The 17,704-nt window shown below is 33.4% G+C and overlaps 1 protein-coding gene across 1 annotated transcript in view; it reads left to right on the top strand.

Moving 5' to 3' along the window:
- Positions 1 to 17,704, top strand: part of VIRMA (vir like m6A methyltransferase associated) — a 56,189-nt gene that overhangs the window by 22,841 nt on the left and 15,644 nt on the right. Inside the window, exons 8-15 of the mRNA XM_079116793.1 lie at positions 857 to 1,997; positions 7,551 to 8,036; positions 9,347 to 9,501; positions 11,541 to 11,623; positions 14,374 to 14,467; positions 14,601 to 15,145; positions 15,671 to 15,906; positions 16,578 to 16,830. Coding sequence (XP_078972919.1) covers positions 857 to 1,997; positions 7,551 to 8,036; positions 9,347 to 9,501; positions 11,541 to 11,623; positions 14,374 to 14,467; positions 14,601 to 15,145; positions 15,671 to 15,906; positions 16,578 to 16,830 — 2,993 coding nt within the window. The remainder of the gene's footprint in view (positions 1 to 856; positions 1,998 to 7,550; positions 8,037 to 9,346; positions 9,502 to 11,540; positions 11,624 to 14,373; positions 14,468 to 14,600; positions 15,146 to 15,670; positions 15,907 to 16,577; positions 16,831 to 17,704) is intronic.

Raw genomic sequence — 17,704 nt, 5'->3', positions numbered from 1 at the left:
GGTTAATTTTTAATATAAGATATTTGGCTTATCTCAGAGCAAGACCCCTAACTGGCCTTTATCTTTTCAGATAGCATGTATTGCTAAGATTAAGCAAAGGAATGTCAGAGTGGACTGGAGAAATTCTCTGGATATGTTTTCTTTCTTTAGCCATTATTGCTCATCTCCATTTACCATAGCCAGGCAATAGTAGTGTTAGAAATTAAAACTAACAAGTTCCGTTTTTAGTTTTATTTTATTTGACTTAGAAGAAAAAGCTGAACATGCCATGATAAGAAAGCTTTATTTTGGCAAATCTGAACTTTTTAAATGAATAAATTTTCTATAATAATATGACATAGATCTAGCAAACTGTGTGACAGACAAATATAGAAAAGTAAAAATTTAGGAATATGAAATCTAAAAAAGCTATAATATTTTTCTGAAAATGTTCAATTTAACCTTATGATTTTGGTATTAAGTATTAATTTTTACTTATCTTTAATAATGTTTTCTCACTATTTTTTTCATCTTAAAATATTCTCTCAAGAGGGCAAGCCTAATTTTTTCTCTCCTAAAAGAGATATTTTTGTTACTGAGAGGCATGTCTAATTTTATTTCCATGAGGCAAAGATATCTGTTACAGAGTTTGTTTTAAAGCTGAATATATGTAATAGCAGAATTTTCTTTGCCCATAATTATCCTACTAGAAATTATGAAATGTTTGCTTTTGTGGGTGCAGAAGTTGATTTTGTTCAGGAAATTATGAATTCTTATTGTTTGCCATACTATAAAATAAACCTTTTTTGATCCACCACAGTTTATGTATTAAACAACAAAGATGTAATACTTAAATATTATGTAAACTGATTTTCAGGTGATGATGGTTATGAACAAATTTCCAGTGATGAAGATGGAATTGCTGACTTGGAACGTGAAACATTTAAGTATCCAAACTTTGATGTTGAGTACACTGCTGAAGACTTAGCTTCTGTTCCTCCTATGACATATGATCCATATGACAGGGAACTGGTACCACTCTTATACTTCAGCTGTCCATACAAGACTACTTTTGAAATTGAAATCAGTAGAATGAAGGATCAAGGCCCAGATAAAGAAAACTCTGGGGCTATAGAAGCCTCAGTGAAGTTAACTGAACTGTTAGATTTGTATCGGGAAGATAGAGGTGCAAAATGGGTAACAGCTTTAGAAGAAATTCCAAGTTTAATAATAAAGGGATTAAGCTATTTGCAATTGAAAAACACAAAACAGGACTCCCTTGGCCAGTTGGTAGACTGGACAATGCAAGCTTTAAATTTACAAGTAGCCTTTCGCCAACCCATTGCCTTAAATGTCCGGCAGCTCAAAGCTGGGACTAAATTAGTGTCCTCATTGGCTGAATGTGGGGCTCAAGGAGTCACGGGACTGCTACAAGCTGGAGTGATCAATGTATTATTTGAGCTCCTCTTTGCTGATCATGTCTCATCTTCCCTTAAGTTAAATGCTTTTAAAGCTTTGGACAGTGTCATCAGTATGACAGAAGGAATGGAAGTTTTTTTAAGAGGTAGGCAGAATGAAAAAAGTGGCTATCAAAAACTTCTAGAGCTCATACTTTTAGATCAGACTGTGCGGGTTGTCACTGCTGGTTCAGCTATTCTTCAAAAATGCCATTTCTATGAAATCTTGTCAGAGATTAAGAGACTTGGTGACCATTTAGCAGAAAAGACTTCATCTGTTCCTAACCACAGTGAAACTGATCATGAAGCAGATGCTGGACTTGAGAGAACAAACCCAGAATATGAAAATGAAGTAGAAACTTCTATGGACATGGATCTTTTGGAATCCTCAAATATAAGTGAAGGGGAAATAGAAAAGCTAATTAACCTCCTAGAAGAAGTTTTTCATCTAATGGAAACTGCACCTCATACAATGATACAACCTCCTGTTAAGTCTTTCCCAACCATGGCACGGATTACTGGACCTCCAGAGAGAGATGATCCATACCCTGTTCTCTTTAGGTGAGACATAATTGTTTTGGGGAAATACATTTCATACATCATTGTAGGCAATTTTATGTGGCAATTTAAAAAATTTTTTTGTAGGTATGTAAATCAAAATAGATATTCAGTAGTGAAACTGAAATATGTTGAGTGAGCCTATATTGTGTTAGTACTTAAAGCAGACTTAGGAACATAAGTGAAAGATAGTAAATAATTAACAGTAATGTTTGTATAAGCATGTCTGTGCCGAGAAATAAATGAGGAACTGCTGAGTTGCTTTTATCTTTAGTTGATACAATTTCACCATTGTAAATTAGAGGATTTTTATTTTGCTTTAATTTTTGAGGCTTACTTTTTTGGTATTTTGCCTATAAATAATTTTCTAACCAACATAAAAAATGGCATTTTTATTATACTTTATTATTTCTGGGATTTGTTTTTCTTGATTTGGGGCAAAGTGCACTACCAGGATATGGGATCCTGGTAGTGCACTCTGAAATCTGCACCTATCCATTCCTGGGTTTAGCTGAAGCTATCAGACCTTGTCTTAGCTTGAGTTCTCTCAAAGCATAACTTGTGTCAAAGTCTTGGATGCAAGTAATTTCTTTGAGAGGTTATCCTAGGAAACAAATGTATGAGAAAAGTAAAATAAAGGAGAAGAGAAAATCCACAAAAGGAGTTATTTTTAAACTTACTGGATTTAGAGAGAGCTCTGAGAAAGAAAGGTAGAGAGGCACAAAGTGAATATTAAGACTGGGTATTGTCAGCCCACAGACTGAATAGTGGGAGAAGGTTGGTGATATAACCTTGGGGAACAGTAATAGACAGAGTAGGAGTTTGGGTGGAATATGTAGAAGAAATAAAAAGATAAAATGAGCTGGGGTTGTGGCTCAGTGGTAGAGCGCTTGGCTAGCATGTGTGAGGCACTGGGTTTGACGATTCTCAACACCACATAAAAATAAATGAATGAAATAAAGGTCTATTAACATCTAAAAATATGTATATATAAAAAAAGAAAAAATGAGAACTAGGAAAGAATGTTGTTATGAAAACCAAGGAAGAGGTAGTATTTGGGAAACAGTCAAGAGTATGTTGTGTCAGATTCAATGGAGAGTTTCAGAAAAGAAGGATAAAAAGTCGTGTAATGAATTTTACAGTGTAGATTGCAATTGGAACTTAGGCAAAAGCAGCTTAACGTAGTAGTGGGAGAGGAAGTGTGAAGAGTCACTGGGAAATGAGGATGTGAAAGCAGTCTAGGTTTACTATTTTGAGGTCCTTGGCTAAAAGGGAAAGTTAAGAAATAAAACAGCAGCCAGAAAGAGATTCTGGGGTCAAAAAGGAAGATTTGTAGTTTATAGGAGTTTGGAGAACATATATGTATTTTTAAATATCCTTTTAGAAGAGTATCTTTTTGTTTGGTACCAGGGATTGAACCCCAGAAGCTTAACAGCTAAGCCACATCCTCAGCCCTTTTTATTTTTATTTTTTTTAATTTTTACTTCTACAGACTGCATTTTGATTCATTGTACACAAATGGGGTACAACATTTCATTTCTATGGTCGTACTCAATGTAGATTCATTCACACTATTCATGTAATCATACATATACATAGGGTAATACTGTCTGTCTCAGTCTACTATCTTTCCTTCCCCCACCCCATCCCACTCATCTTCCTCTACACCATCCAAAGTTTCTCCATTCTTCTCTTACTGCCCCTCGCTACCCTCCCCCATTATGTGTCATCATCCACTTAACAGAGAAAACATTCAACCTTTGATTCTTTGGGCTTGGTTTATTTCACTTAGCTTGATATTCTCCAACTCCATCCATTTATCAGCAAATACCATGATTTTATTCTTCTTTATGGCCAAGTAATATTCTATTATATATATGTACCACAGTTTCTTTATCCATTCATCAGTTGAAGGGCGTCTAGGTTGGTTCCACAATCTAGTTATTGTGAATTGAGCAGCTATGAACATTGATGTGGCTGCATCACTGTAGTATGCTGATTTTAAGTACCTTGGGTATAAACCGAGAAGTGGGATAGCTGGGTCAAATGGTGGGTTCATTCCAAGTTTTCTGAGGAATCTTCATATTGCTTTCCAGAGTGGCTGCAACAATTTGCAATTCCACCAGCAATGTATGAGTGTGCCTTTTCCCCCACATCTGCGTCAACACTTATTATTGCTTGTGTTCTTGATAATAGCCATTCTAATTAGAGTTAGATGAAATCTTAGGGTGGTTTTAATTTGCATTTCTCTAATTACTAGAGATGACGAGCACTTTTTCATATATTTGTTGATCACGTGTATATCTTCTTCTGTGAAGTATCTGCCCAGGAAGAACATATTTGTAGACTGAGAAGAGTGACATTTAAAGTCAGGGAAGAGGAAGATATAATTTATGATACAGGTGTAGGAGATAGTAATAATTGCTGTTGCATGTTTTGGTAGATGAAGTCAAGAGTACAGATATGGGAGTTTGAGAGGAGAAAGGAAACCTTATGAGAGTGCAAATATAGATACATTTGTAGTGTTTGAGATAATAAGGGAGTTGAGGCACTTCTTACTGATAACTTCAGTTTTAATAAAATAGGATATGAATTCATGCAGTGAGGATGACTGAGTAGGAAATATAAAGAAATAGGTGATGCTTTCAGTTACTAAAAAGAAACTAGTAATTAACTGTTTATTAAATGTTATTTTGCCCATACCTGGAGGAAGTATGCTTTCATATCAAACTGGAGAAAATAAAGGGCTTTGGATGCTGTGCTAAGGAATTTCGATTGTACTTTTAGAAATGGGAAGATCTTGAATATTTTGGAGTAGCAGATCTGATTAAAGTAGTGTTCTAAATTTTTATGTCACCAGACATATTGGAATGAAAGAGAATTTGGAGTTACTAGGTAAGTTAGCTAGTCTGAAGATTCTAAATATTAGGTATTAAGTACTCAGCCTAATATTGTGGCACTTACCGGGAATGAAAGGACAAATATGCTTATTATCTAGAGTTTGTGGGACTGGAATTGTAGCTCAGTGGTAGAGTACTTGCCTAGCCCGTGTGAGGCACTGGGTTCAATCCTCAGTACCATGTAAAAATAAATCAATAAAATAAAGGTATTGTGTCCTTGTACAACTAAAAGTATATACATATAAAAAAAGTTTGTGGGGCAGGGATTGTAGCTCAGTGGTAGAACGCTTGCCTAGCACATGTGGGGTGCTAGGTTCAATCCTCAGCACTACATTAAAAAAAGTATGTGTATATAAATACATATATGTGTGTGTGTGTGTGTGTTTATTTGTATATGCATAGATATATAAATAAATGTATTGTGTCCATCTACAACCAAAAAAAATATTTTAAAAAAAGTTTGTGAAAGAACAATGACTAGGACATTGCATTGGGACCTTGTAGGTAAGAGGAAGTGGAAAGGACCTACAGTTTTCAGATCTTTAGTTACGGAGACCTCAGTTAACCTCTAGTTAAGGAACTGTGCTTTCCTTGACAGAAACTGGCAAATTAGGAGGAAGACTGAATTTTAAAAAGTGAATAATTGCATTTCGGAGGGATTAATTTAAAGCAATAGCAAAGCTTTAACAACCTTCAGAAGCAGACACCTTTTTAGTGTCCCCAAGATCTACCCCAGGATTGTCTAGGAGGACTCATAGAACTTAGCGTAGATGTATTCAGCAAAGGATCCCAAACACAATCTGCACAGGAATAAGGTACCTGGACCAAAGACTGTAGAAACCAATCATAAACTTCCAAAATTCCTTCCTCTCTGGAGTCACAAAGGACCTGCTTCACTCCCTCAACAACAGGTGTGGCAACAAATGTGAAATGTTGTCCAGGCTTTTACAGAAATTTAACTTTTAATTGACAAATCATTGTGTATGTTGTATATGTTTATGAGGTGTAATATGGTGTTTAGATATAGATATATGTACACAGTGTGGAATGATTATGTCAAGCTAATGGACACCCAGGCTTTTTGTTGTGAGACAGCCATGTCACTCATGGTAGCTACCTTGTGCCAGAGTTCTAGACCTCCAGAAGGAAAACAGGTGTTCAGCTTAAATCATATTGTTGCATAAATGGCATTGGCACGGTAAGCGGTTTTTAACAGTTGATGGCATAGGACCCATCCAGAATTCAAGTTAACATATGCTAGACAGGGCCATCCTCACAGCAGGCCTTTCTAAGGATAAAGCATTCTGAGTCCTGCTGTGTTAACTATTTTCTGGATGGTCCTTAAGGTAGCAAAAGATATGCACTTAGAATAATTCTGGAGTTTTGTCATCTTCAGAGTTCTGTTTGGGTTCATGGTAATCAGTCAACTGGGTGGTGTTTATTATCACTAGTCATGATTTTAACAAATTATTGATCATGATATGTATTGTCATGAATATCATGATAAAAATATAATATAGAATCCTGAGCAATAACAGAATTGAAAAATCCGTTTTAGTTTTTAATAAAAATAAATTCTGACCTTTTTTCCTTTTTGCAGTATAGGGGATTGAATCCAGGGCCTCACACATGCTAGACAAATGCTCTACCACTGAGCTATACCCCAACCCACCAAATTCTGGTCTTTAATCTACTTGTTACAGTTGTTTACAGAAGCTATTTTACCATTTGCAATGACTAAAAATGTGGAGTCAGATTTTCAAATAATTTTTATTCTTTTTAGCACTGAAAAAATTAGGAATTTTTCCTAACTCAAAATTACAAACTTATATTAAGCAAGTCTTCTTTCGTAGCTAAGAGATGTTTTGTTAGATTCCGCCCATTTTTGAATGTTTGAAAAAAAAGTCCTAAAAAAATTTTTTTTTAATCTTTAAGTTTTATTTTGAAAAAGTTGATTTTAGAAGAGTTTAAGCCTGATAGGCCCTATAAGTAAGGAAAGAAATGCATAGATAAGGAACCTGATGCTCAAATAAATTGTCTGTGGCATTTGTCTGTTTTGGAGTGTTGGTTAAGTTTCACTTTCCCCCTAAAATTATGTATAGTAAAGGATACTTAGATCTGATAAGAGTGATGTATGTGGTAGTATTAACTATTCAAATGCTAAAAGTGGTAATTTGAAAAGTTTTTTCCCCCTGGAGATACTTAGATCTCTGGTAAATCTGCATCTATTATATGCTTCACATTATATGTAGTATCTTTTTCCTGGCTACACTAGTTCACATATGTTGATATGCCTCAGATAGAGTGGTGAAAAAGGAGCATTTGATAAGTGGTTCAAAAAAGAAGGTCTAGAATTTAGAGTGAAGGTTAACACTGGAGAGAGAAAACCTCTTCAACAGTTATTTATTGAACATGTACTGAGTGTTTGCTAGGAGGAAGCCTCTGAGAACTTTCACTTTTATTTGGCCTAGTGGAGAGAAGACTTGATAATCACATTATTGTTATTATTTTTGTGGTTTTTAGTTAAAACATAATATTTCTGAGGATAAGGAATTAAGGCTATTAAAATTTTTCACTCTCATCCTGTCTAGTGAATGTTGAATAAATGAGAGTGTTTTGCACTTATTTGACAGTATATCTATTAACTTTTCCACAGGTATCTTCACAGTCATCACTTCTTGGAGTTGGTTACCTTGCTTCTGTCAATTCCAGTAACAAGTGCCCACCCTGGTGTACTACAAGCCACAAAAGATGTTTTAAAGTTTCTTGCACAATCACAAAAGGGCCTTCTTTTTTTTATGTCGGAATATGAAGCAACAAATTTGTTAATCCGAGCTCTGTGTCACCTTTATGATCAAGATGAAGAGGAAGGTCTCCAGTCTGATGGTGATGATGCATTTGCCTTGTGGCTACAGGACTCAACTCAGACATTGCAGTGTATTACAGAACTCTTCAGCCATTTTCAACGTTGTACCGCCAGTGAAGAAACTGACCATTCAGATCTTTTGGGAACCCTTCACAATCTTTATTTGATTACTTTTAATCCTGTGGGAAGATCAGCTGTTGGCCATGTTTTCAGTCTTGAGAAAAATCTCCAAAGTCTCATTACTCTAATGGAGTACTATTCCAAAGAAGCTTTGGGGTAATTTTCTACTTACTCCTTAAATTTTAGATCATTAATGGGCTAGTTTCTTTAAAAAAAAAGGTTTTCTTTGAATGCAAAAACTATATTTTTATATAAAACATACCTCGTTAATTAAGAATTAGAATGACAGAAATCTCTAAAATATAATATGTGGCTCCAAAGCAATGGATCTTCTAATAACATCTTTCATTTGCTCTATTAGAAGAATGGATCTTCTAATAACATCTTTCATTTGCTCTTAGTCTTGACAAAGATTGTAATTGTAGTAACCCTGTTGATATGTGTAAAAGGGAATCTGAAGACCCAGGGATACATACTTAAAAGCAGTGAACACTCTTCTTGTCTTTTATGCTTGCCTTCTAAAGCATTTGTAGTGCTCTGGTTTCAGAATTGCTTGACTAGGTGGGGGAAATTGAGAATGAATGGTTTTAAAAAGCCTGCTCAGTAGGGCAGAGGGTTTGTAGTGCATGAGAAGAGACATGCCCTCTTCCAATGCAGTAGCATCTCAGTAACTGCCTTCACAATGTGGACTTGATGACTTCTTGAGTGACAAATCTTTGGAGCCTGTGAAAGGCAAACCACAATGGCTTCTGGCCTAGCTATATCTTAATGGTTCTGTAATGGAAGACTGAGTGATAATGTCAGGTAATCACATTTGTTCCTATTTATTCAATTGAACAAAGATTTTAAAGGAGACCAGTGAAGTATAGTCCTAATATTTTATTGTCAATGAAATATTCTTGTTAATATTTCATTATTCTTATGTCTTCATGTCTTAGGACACTTTACTTTCCTTTGTAGTTAGCTTTTATTTTTATATACAGTCGGCCCTCCTTATCTGTGTGTTCTATTTCTGAGGATTCAACCAACCATAAATTGAAAATATTCAGAAAAAAATTGTGTCTGTACTAAACATGCATGGGCTTTTATTTTCTTGTCATTCTTAAGCAATATAGTGTAATAACTATTTACATGACATTTACTTTGTATTAGGTATTATTATAAGTAATCTAGAAATGATTTAAAGTATATGGGAGGATATGTGTAGATATATACAAATACTAAGCCATTTTACTTAGGGATTTAAATCTCCATGGATACTGAGGGACGGCTGTATTGTTAAGTAGTGTTTTCAGGTAAACTGGATATGAACTGTAAAATCTGATTTCTTATCTTCAAGAAGTTAGTCATGTTTCATTGTAAATTTCCTTAGTGTCTTTAAATCCGAATAGAAAATAATGTTTAAAAATTATTCCTAAAATACTGTTTTTTTTAATCCCATACTTAAAAACCTTATTTTGTTTCAGCGATTCCAAGTCTAAGAAGTCAGTAGCTTATAATTATGCATGCATACTTATTTTGGTGGTGGTTCAGTCTTCCAGTGATGTTCAAATGCTAGAACAACATGCAGCATCTCTCTTGAAGCTTTGTAAAGCAGATGAAAATAATGCTAAATTGCAAGGTATGGTACCTGAAGTTATTTTAAGCATTTATAATACGTGAAGGGAAAAGCCTTGGAATATCTATAAATTAATGCTTTGTCATGTTTTGATAATACATATAGTAATCTGTTTTTAACTTCTCGAAATGACCTTTTGTAAAAATAGTTTATAATACTATAAAACAAAAGGTTTGATTTGTTTTTATATATAAATGAACAGGTTTGAAAATGCCTGAAAAATCATTAATGTTGGTAGTTGATTAAAGTTTCTAATCAAAACAGAAAAGATAGCTTAAGAGCTGTGGATATGGCATTAGTGATAGAGTAATTGCCTAGCACATGCAAGGCTCTTGGTTCGATCTCCTATAACGTACACACAAAAAAAGAAGTTTAAGAAGAACTCAAAAGTTTTGTTTTTGGTATAGCTTTGCCTGTGCATGTATTTTGTTACATATATTTATTTCTAAGTACAGCACTATTCTAAATATAACTTGGAAGTCTACTTGTGGATTAACATTTGTGTTATCCTCAAAAATGAAGAATAATAAATATGAACTTTTTTTTTAAAATGTACCGATTTTTTTAAAGTGTACTTCATTCAATATTGAGTGAAGATTTTACAAACCTTATATGGGCAGTCTAAAAAGCTTAAGTTAGCTAATCACAATTTTTAAATTATTTTATTGTTTCTTGGTTTTCTAGACATTATCAAGTAGAAATTTTGATAACATTGAGTAAATATTGTAAAAATGCTATAAAATGACATGTGGCCTCTTTTATTTATCTGTCTGTCTGTCTGTCTGTCTATCTATCTATCTATCTGCGGGGGCAGTATCCGGGTCTGAACTCAGGTACACTGGGCCACTGAACCACATCCCCAGCCTTATTTTATATTTTATTTAGAGACCTTAACCCCTCGCTTTTTTGCTGAGATTGGCTTTGAACTTGTGATGATCCTCCTTGCCTCAGCCTCTCCCACCACTGGGATTATAGTCATGTGCCACCATGCCTGGCTCTTCTTTTATTTTTAATCCTAAATCTTATGTGAGATATCTCCAGTAAAATTTGGGTGGTCAACTCAGCTTCCCATAGTGGAAATAATTTGTTTTTTTTTTCTAAAGTATGCTCTTTTAAAAGAGGGGCACACAGTACCTTTAATGATATTATTTTCTTGGTGATAGGTACATGGATATGTCTTTTTAGTATTTTGTTCTTTATATCTTTTATTTGAGCTATATAGTCTGTATAAAACTTAATTTTAAAATGCATTGGCAAATTATTAAGAGGTGCACAACTGATGGAGTGCAGAACCAATGAGACATGTGACTACTATTTTCTTTTTTCTTTAGTCATGCCTGTAATCAGTTTGAAACTGGTATATCACTTTTTACATTAGAATGCTTTTCTAAAAATATTTTTAGAGAAAGGTTTATACAATAAAACTTCTTGGAGAATTTTAGTTTGGTTGCTATAAATGGCATATTTCACTTGTGTTTGATAATTAGAGTTTGTTGCCATTATTTTGGGGTGCTAGTCATTAATTTTATAAAGGCAAATTAAGAAATTGACAACATTTAAATTCTGTGTTGAGGGAAGAGGCACTCAGTATCTTCTCATGGGGTTGATCCCATGGGAAATTAATTCATTTTGTTTGCACTTTTTTGGCAGCAACTAAGTCAAGTAAATATACCTGTATTATATTAGTTTAGAAGCAGTTTATAAATCTTTTTTAATGTTATAAATTGATTATTGCAAAACATTCATTTTAATTAGGTAGACTAATTAAATGTTTAAGCATTTATATTTCAGTTTTCAGAAACCAGATAGAGTAGTCAACTACTTATTTTTGAACCAATATAATAGGGCTATATTTCTATTTCATTTTAAAACTTGTTTAAAGAACAAGACACGAGTTCATCCCTGTATGCAATTTAGATATTAAAATCAATACAATTCTGATAATGTTTTTCTTTGGGGAAAAATACCTTACTTCCTTTGTTATAAAATTGTCTTTTATTTTTAAAAATCATAGATTTGTTTTGTTTTGTTTTGTTTTCAAGAACTTGGCAAGTGGCTTGAACCTCTGAAAAACCTTAGATTTGAAATTAACTGCATCCCAAACCTAATTGAATATGTTAAACAGGTAAGTAAAACTTAAGTGTTTTAATTTTATGGAACTTTGTGATAGAGCATTAAATCACTTTTATAGATAATACAGACATTGTGTCCTTGATTGATTTATTAGACTGTGTAGGTAAATTGGTGTATGGATGTAGATAATTGTGTGTGTACATGAATACACATGCACATAACCCTGTGTACTGTATTGCTTTCTGCTACCAGGTTTTGTCCTGATTTTTCATTTGAATTGGGAGATACCTCCTGACATTTTGATGATATTTACTAAAGTTTCTAAAGTTAAATGCTATGGTAATATAGCATATAACTATTTCAGTTAAACTTTAGTTACTGAAAAAGAATTTCATTAAAAATACTTAGGTGAAAATTGAGAGATCAGTTTCAGCACAGTGGGGACTAATTCTGTTGTTAATTTGAAATTGTCATGTCTATAGTTGAAATAATTCATAAAAGGTGAAATCCATAAAATCTGTAAAATTCACTGTAGTACAATTGAAAATAATCATGTAATTAAAATAATTCAAAACAATAATCATGGCATTCATAGTCTTGGATTTTGGTCAATGTGTAGCATAGGAAGGAAGAATAAAGGCATTCATAGATACATAAAAATTTTAAACTGAAGGGCAATATGGACTTTGAATTATCTCTTTTTTCATTTAGCAGGTGAGCTGTGCGTGTGTGTTTGAGAGAGAAAAGTATGTGTAAACCATTTTGGTCTTGGAATTGCAGTGTATTATTAAAGATATATATAGATATACACAAGATATATGTGTATGTGTGAAAATATATATATGTGAGATAGATATATTGATACACATATACACACCCGATCTGGGTCTACTGTTTTTAGAATGACTTAGGATAATAGCAATTAATAGATATTATATATATCATCCAGTTTGTTGCCATTCTGAACTAACAACACAGTATTGTTTGCGTTTGTCTGTTTCAGATTTTTCTTCACTAATATCTCTGTTCTTTTCATTCTCTCCTAAGAATACTTTTTAAGTCCTGTGATGCCATCATGGTCTTTTTGTGTTCTTAGCTCTTTGCTTCAGACATATGCAGCCTTTAATAATATTGTCTTTTTATTTAGCAGAAGTACAATTAATGTCCTGTAAATTCAGATTGTCATGCATTCAGGGTACTCGGGCATGGCAGAGTGAAATAAATATCAAATGGCTTTAGTAAAAGTATTTAGTAAGAAATATATTTTGGAAATTCGAATTACATGCTAATTAAAAGTTTTGATTTTTATGTAAATTCTTATCCTCTTAATTGCTGTTCTCCTGAGAAGTTCTGAAAATAGTAGATCCAAACTGGGTGTGGTGGTGCACACCTGTAATTCTAGCAACTCTGGAGACTGAGACAGGAGGATCACAAGTTCAAAGCCAGCCTCAGCAATTTAACAAGGCCCTGAGCAACTTAGGGAGACACTATCTCAAAATGAAAAATAAAAAAGGGCTGGGGATGTGGCTCAGTGATTAAGTGCTGCTGGGTTCAATCCCCAGTATCAAAAACAAAAAAACAACACAAACAGAAAAAGCTGTGGATCCAAGACTTACTTCATTGTGTTGCTCCCTGTTGCCCTATGTATTTTTGTAGAGCTGTAAGAAAAAAATTAAAGGAAAACATTATCTAAAGTAGGAAACATGAGAAAGGATTTTTAAAACTTGTTTATATTCTGAAACTTAGCAGTTAGAGTAGTAAAATTTTGAATTTTTTTCACATTTTAAAAACATGTTTAAGGCTAGTCTATTAAAGTTATAAAAACAGGTCTAACTTTGTTGATAGGAAACGGCATAGGCAGGTGCTAAGGACCTAAACTATATTTTTTTTTCCTCTAAGAAGGCTCTTGACTTGGTATCTGCATTTAAAAGAAAAATCTATTCTATATAACCCAGAAGCATTCAATGTTGATTCCTCAGTTTTGAAAGAGGTTTAGTACCCATAGGGCTTTTATTTTTTATTTTTACTTATTTATATTTTTATTTATTATTTATTTATTTATTTATTTATTTATTTATTTATTTATTTATTTATTTATTTATTTATTTATTTTGTGGTGCTGGGGATTGAACCCAAGGCCTTGTGCTTGGGAGGTAAGCACTCTACCAACTGAGCTATATCCCCAGCCTGGCTTTTTTTTTTTAAAGCGTTTTTTAAAAAAATATTTTTTAGTGTCAGTGAACCTTTATTTTACTTATATTTGGTGCTGAGACTCAAATTCAGTACCTCACACATGCTAGGTAAGTGTTCTACCATTAAGCTACAACCCCAGCCTGAGGACTTTTAAAATATACGCTTCAGTTTTGGGAGAGATGTATAAAATGGGTATCCAGAAAAAAGCTATTTTAAACTCTTAATATAGGACCTCTCATACATTTCTGTATATTTGCTTTGTTTTAATACTTTACATATATTTGTACGTTACAGTTCTTTTTATTTATATAATAACAATGTAGTACAGCATATGCCAGATGAAATAATTTGATACATTTCTTTAGCTTTGAGGGCCTCTATTTTAAATATATAAAATGTAAAATGTCCTACATATTTAACTTAAAGATTTTTTTTTCCCCCTTTTCTGCTGTTCTGTTCTTTTGTGCTGGGAATCAAACCAGGGCCTTGTACATGTTAAGCAGGCGCTCTACACTGGAAGCTTATATTTTTAACTAATATTATGCCTGAAATTTTCTCTTATTTGATGGGTACCAAGAAACTAAACACTGTTCATTTTTACTTTTGAAGAATATTGATAACTTGATGACTGCAGAAGGAGTTGGCCTTACTACTGCTTTACGTGTTCTCTGTAATGTGGCATGTCCACCACCTCCTGTTGAAGGTAATGTGACTATTATACATTTTAAACTACTGTTCTTTAAGTTTAATATAAATACTGTTTATTAAATAATCAAAATTCTTAAATGATTATTAACATATAAATAATTAATTTTTTCCCCTTATTTTATATAAAGGTCAACAGAAAGACCTGAAATGGAATCTTGCTGTTATTCAGCTTTTTTCTGCTGAAGGAATGGACACCTTTATTCGGGTTCTACAAAAATTGAACAGTATTTTGACTCAGCCTTGGCGGCTCCATGTGAACATGGGGACTACCCTTCACAGAGTTACTACTATTTCAATGGCTCGCTGCACACTCACTCTTCTTAAAACTATGTTAACGGAACTCCTGAGAGGTGGATCCTTTGAGTTTAAGGACATGCGAGTTCCTTCAGCACTTGTTACTTTACACATGCTCCTATGCTCTATCCCCCTCTCAGGTCGTTTGGATAGTGACGAACAGAAAATTCAAAATGACATCATTGATATTTTACTGACTTTTACCCAAGGAGTTAATGAAAAACTCACAATCTCAGAAGAGACTCTGGCCAATAATACTTGGTCTTTAATGTTAAAAGAAGTTCTTTCTTCCATCTTGAAGGTTCCTGAAGGATTTTTTTCTGGTCTCATACTTCTTTCAGAGCTGCTGCCTCTTCCTTTGCCCATGCAAACAACTCAGGTATCACTTACATATAACATGCATCTTATAAATGACTGCAATAACACTTTTAATAAAGCCAGTGATTTGGTTAAAAACAAAAACTAATTCTCATCCCTCTTCCCCCCAAAAGACATAACTGGATGAGGGTGAGTTAAAACTGAAGCAAGTTGGTCATTGAAGAAGTACAGGGGTAATGTTTTAAATAAATTTTTGTTAAAGTGAGTTTTATTATGCTGTTACATGTATTTGTACTTAAATTTTTCTGTTATTTTAAATCCTTTCCCCCTTTTATCATGTGTTAGAATTTGCAAATAACTAGGTTGCTTCACCAATGGACTCTGCTCAACTGACTGCTAACCTGAGAACAATGAGATTTTTTAGACTCATTGAATTCAAAGCAAATGTTTAATTGTATAATAGAAAATTAAATGTTTTAAGCATGCACAAAGATGTTCTTTTTATAACAGTTCTTCCTGAACAGTTTTTGTGACTATAAATAAATATTAAAAATCTATGTACACACACATTATACTTTTTTAACAGGTTATTGAGCCACATGATATATCAGTGGCACTCAACACCCGAAAATTGTGGAGCATGCACCTTCATGTTCAAGCAAAGTTGCTCCAAGAAATAGTTCGCTCTTTCTCTGGCACAACCTGCCAGCCCATTCAACATATGTTGCGGCGTATTTGTGTTCAATTGTGTGACCTTGCCTCACCAACTGCACTTCTGATTATGAGAACTGTGTTGGATTTGATTGTAGAAGACTTGCAAAGGTATTTTTATTTTGCATTAAGAAAATTTTCCTCAAGTTATTCTTGACACAGATACACTTTTTTCACTTAGAATTTGGAAACCGTGGTTTAGAATGCCCAGATAACATATATGTATTGTAAATATATACATATACATGTATGTATGAATAAATATGTAAATTATTTTAAATTAGAACACTTTATTTCATCATTTTATGTACAAGATACCTTGGAGGGCTTCATTTTGGACTTCTGAAAAGTGAACTATAAGGAAATAGTGACTTAAGAAAATTGCTGGGCGTGGTGGTGCACACCTGTAATCCCAGAGGTTTGGGAGGCTGAGGCAGAAGGATTGCAAGTTCAAAGTCAGTGTCAGCAACTTATTGAGGCACTAAGCAACTCAGTGAGACCCTGTCCCTAAATAAAATACAAAAAAGGACCCGGGATGTGGCTGAGTGGTTAAGTGTCCCTGAATTCAATCCCTGGTACAAAAAAAAAAAAAAAAAAAAAAATATATATATATATATAAAATACCAAATCTGAATTTATAAAATTTTACAGTAATTGTAAAATTCCAGATAAATTGTCATTATATTCAAGGAATGAAATGTTTCATGCAAAATTTGTATAAGTTTAAATAATGCCTTTAAAATCAAGAGTTGTGTTTACTAAATGTATTGATTTTATTTCAGCACTTCAGAAGATAAAGAAAAACAGTATACTAGCCAAACCACCAGGTTGCTTGCTCTTCTTGATGCTCTGGCTTCACACAAAGCTTGTAAATTAGCAATTTTGCATCTAATTAATGGAACTATTAAAGGTGATGAAAGATATGCAGAGATATTCCAGGATCTTTTAGCTTTGGTGCGGTCTCCCGGAGACAGTGTTATTCGCCAGCAGTGTGTTGAATATATTACATCCATTTTGCAGTCTCTCTGTGATCAGGTATTTATAATCATTTTATAAAATCTGTGTGTGTGTGTGTGTGTGTGTGTGTGTGTGAGTATACACATGCGTGTGCTTTAAAACTTGTCTTTATATTCATCTTGACTGAATAAAGAGCTCTCATGTATGTTGTATTATTCCTGCTATTTAGGAATATAAATTTGATAAGTGAAGGAACAGTAAAATGATTTGGTGCTTCATATAGGGTTTGTATTTCATGGGTTTCTCCAAAGAATTTTTTTCTTCTCCTTTGTAGGATTGCAACAGTGGTCATTTGCTTTATATACTATTGTTTGGACTTTTTTTAGGTTTGGTTAATATCTGCTATGTTAATTTTCTTTCCAGTTTTATTACACACTAAGCGATTCTTAAATTTTATAGTTGTATTATTAGTTGAGTTAAAATGTTAATCTTGTTAGGGCAACTTCTGAAGGCATCCAAGATTACTCTGACAGTTTCAGTGTGTTTAGTCTACTGTGCTTATGACTATTGGCTAAAAGTAGTAGTATTTTCCCTTGCTGTCTACATTATTGTTTCATGAGATAACGATAATCGTTTTAACTTTTAAAGCCCATTGTGATTGGAATCTTTAAGGAAGATTACCGTGCCTAATTGTATTTTAGCTTGTTTGCTAATATCAAGTGGTTATCAGATGTGATTTTTTTTTTTTTTTCCCAGGCAGGGTATTTTTAAATAAAATCCCAGGTTGGAAGACAAAAATTCGGTTTGTTTACATTTAAGATTCAAATCAAGGAGGAATATTTTTTGTGTGACTTCTTTTTAAAAAAAGGAACCTGATAGAAAATAATTTTGCATGTTGTCAAAGGATATTTTAAATCAAAGTGTCCGTTTGATTGGTATTTAAGTAATCCAT

Source organism: Sciurus vulgaris (genome assembly GCF_902686455.1).
Source record: "Sciurus vulgaris genome assembly, chromosome: 1".
Taxonomy (NCBI): domain Eukaryota; kingdom Metazoa; phylum Chordata; class Mammalia; order Rodentia; family Sciuridae; genus Sciurus; species Sciurus vulgaris.
The sequence above is the reverse complement of the archived record's forward strand: the minus strand, read 5'-3'. Positions and strand labels throughout refer to the sequence as shown.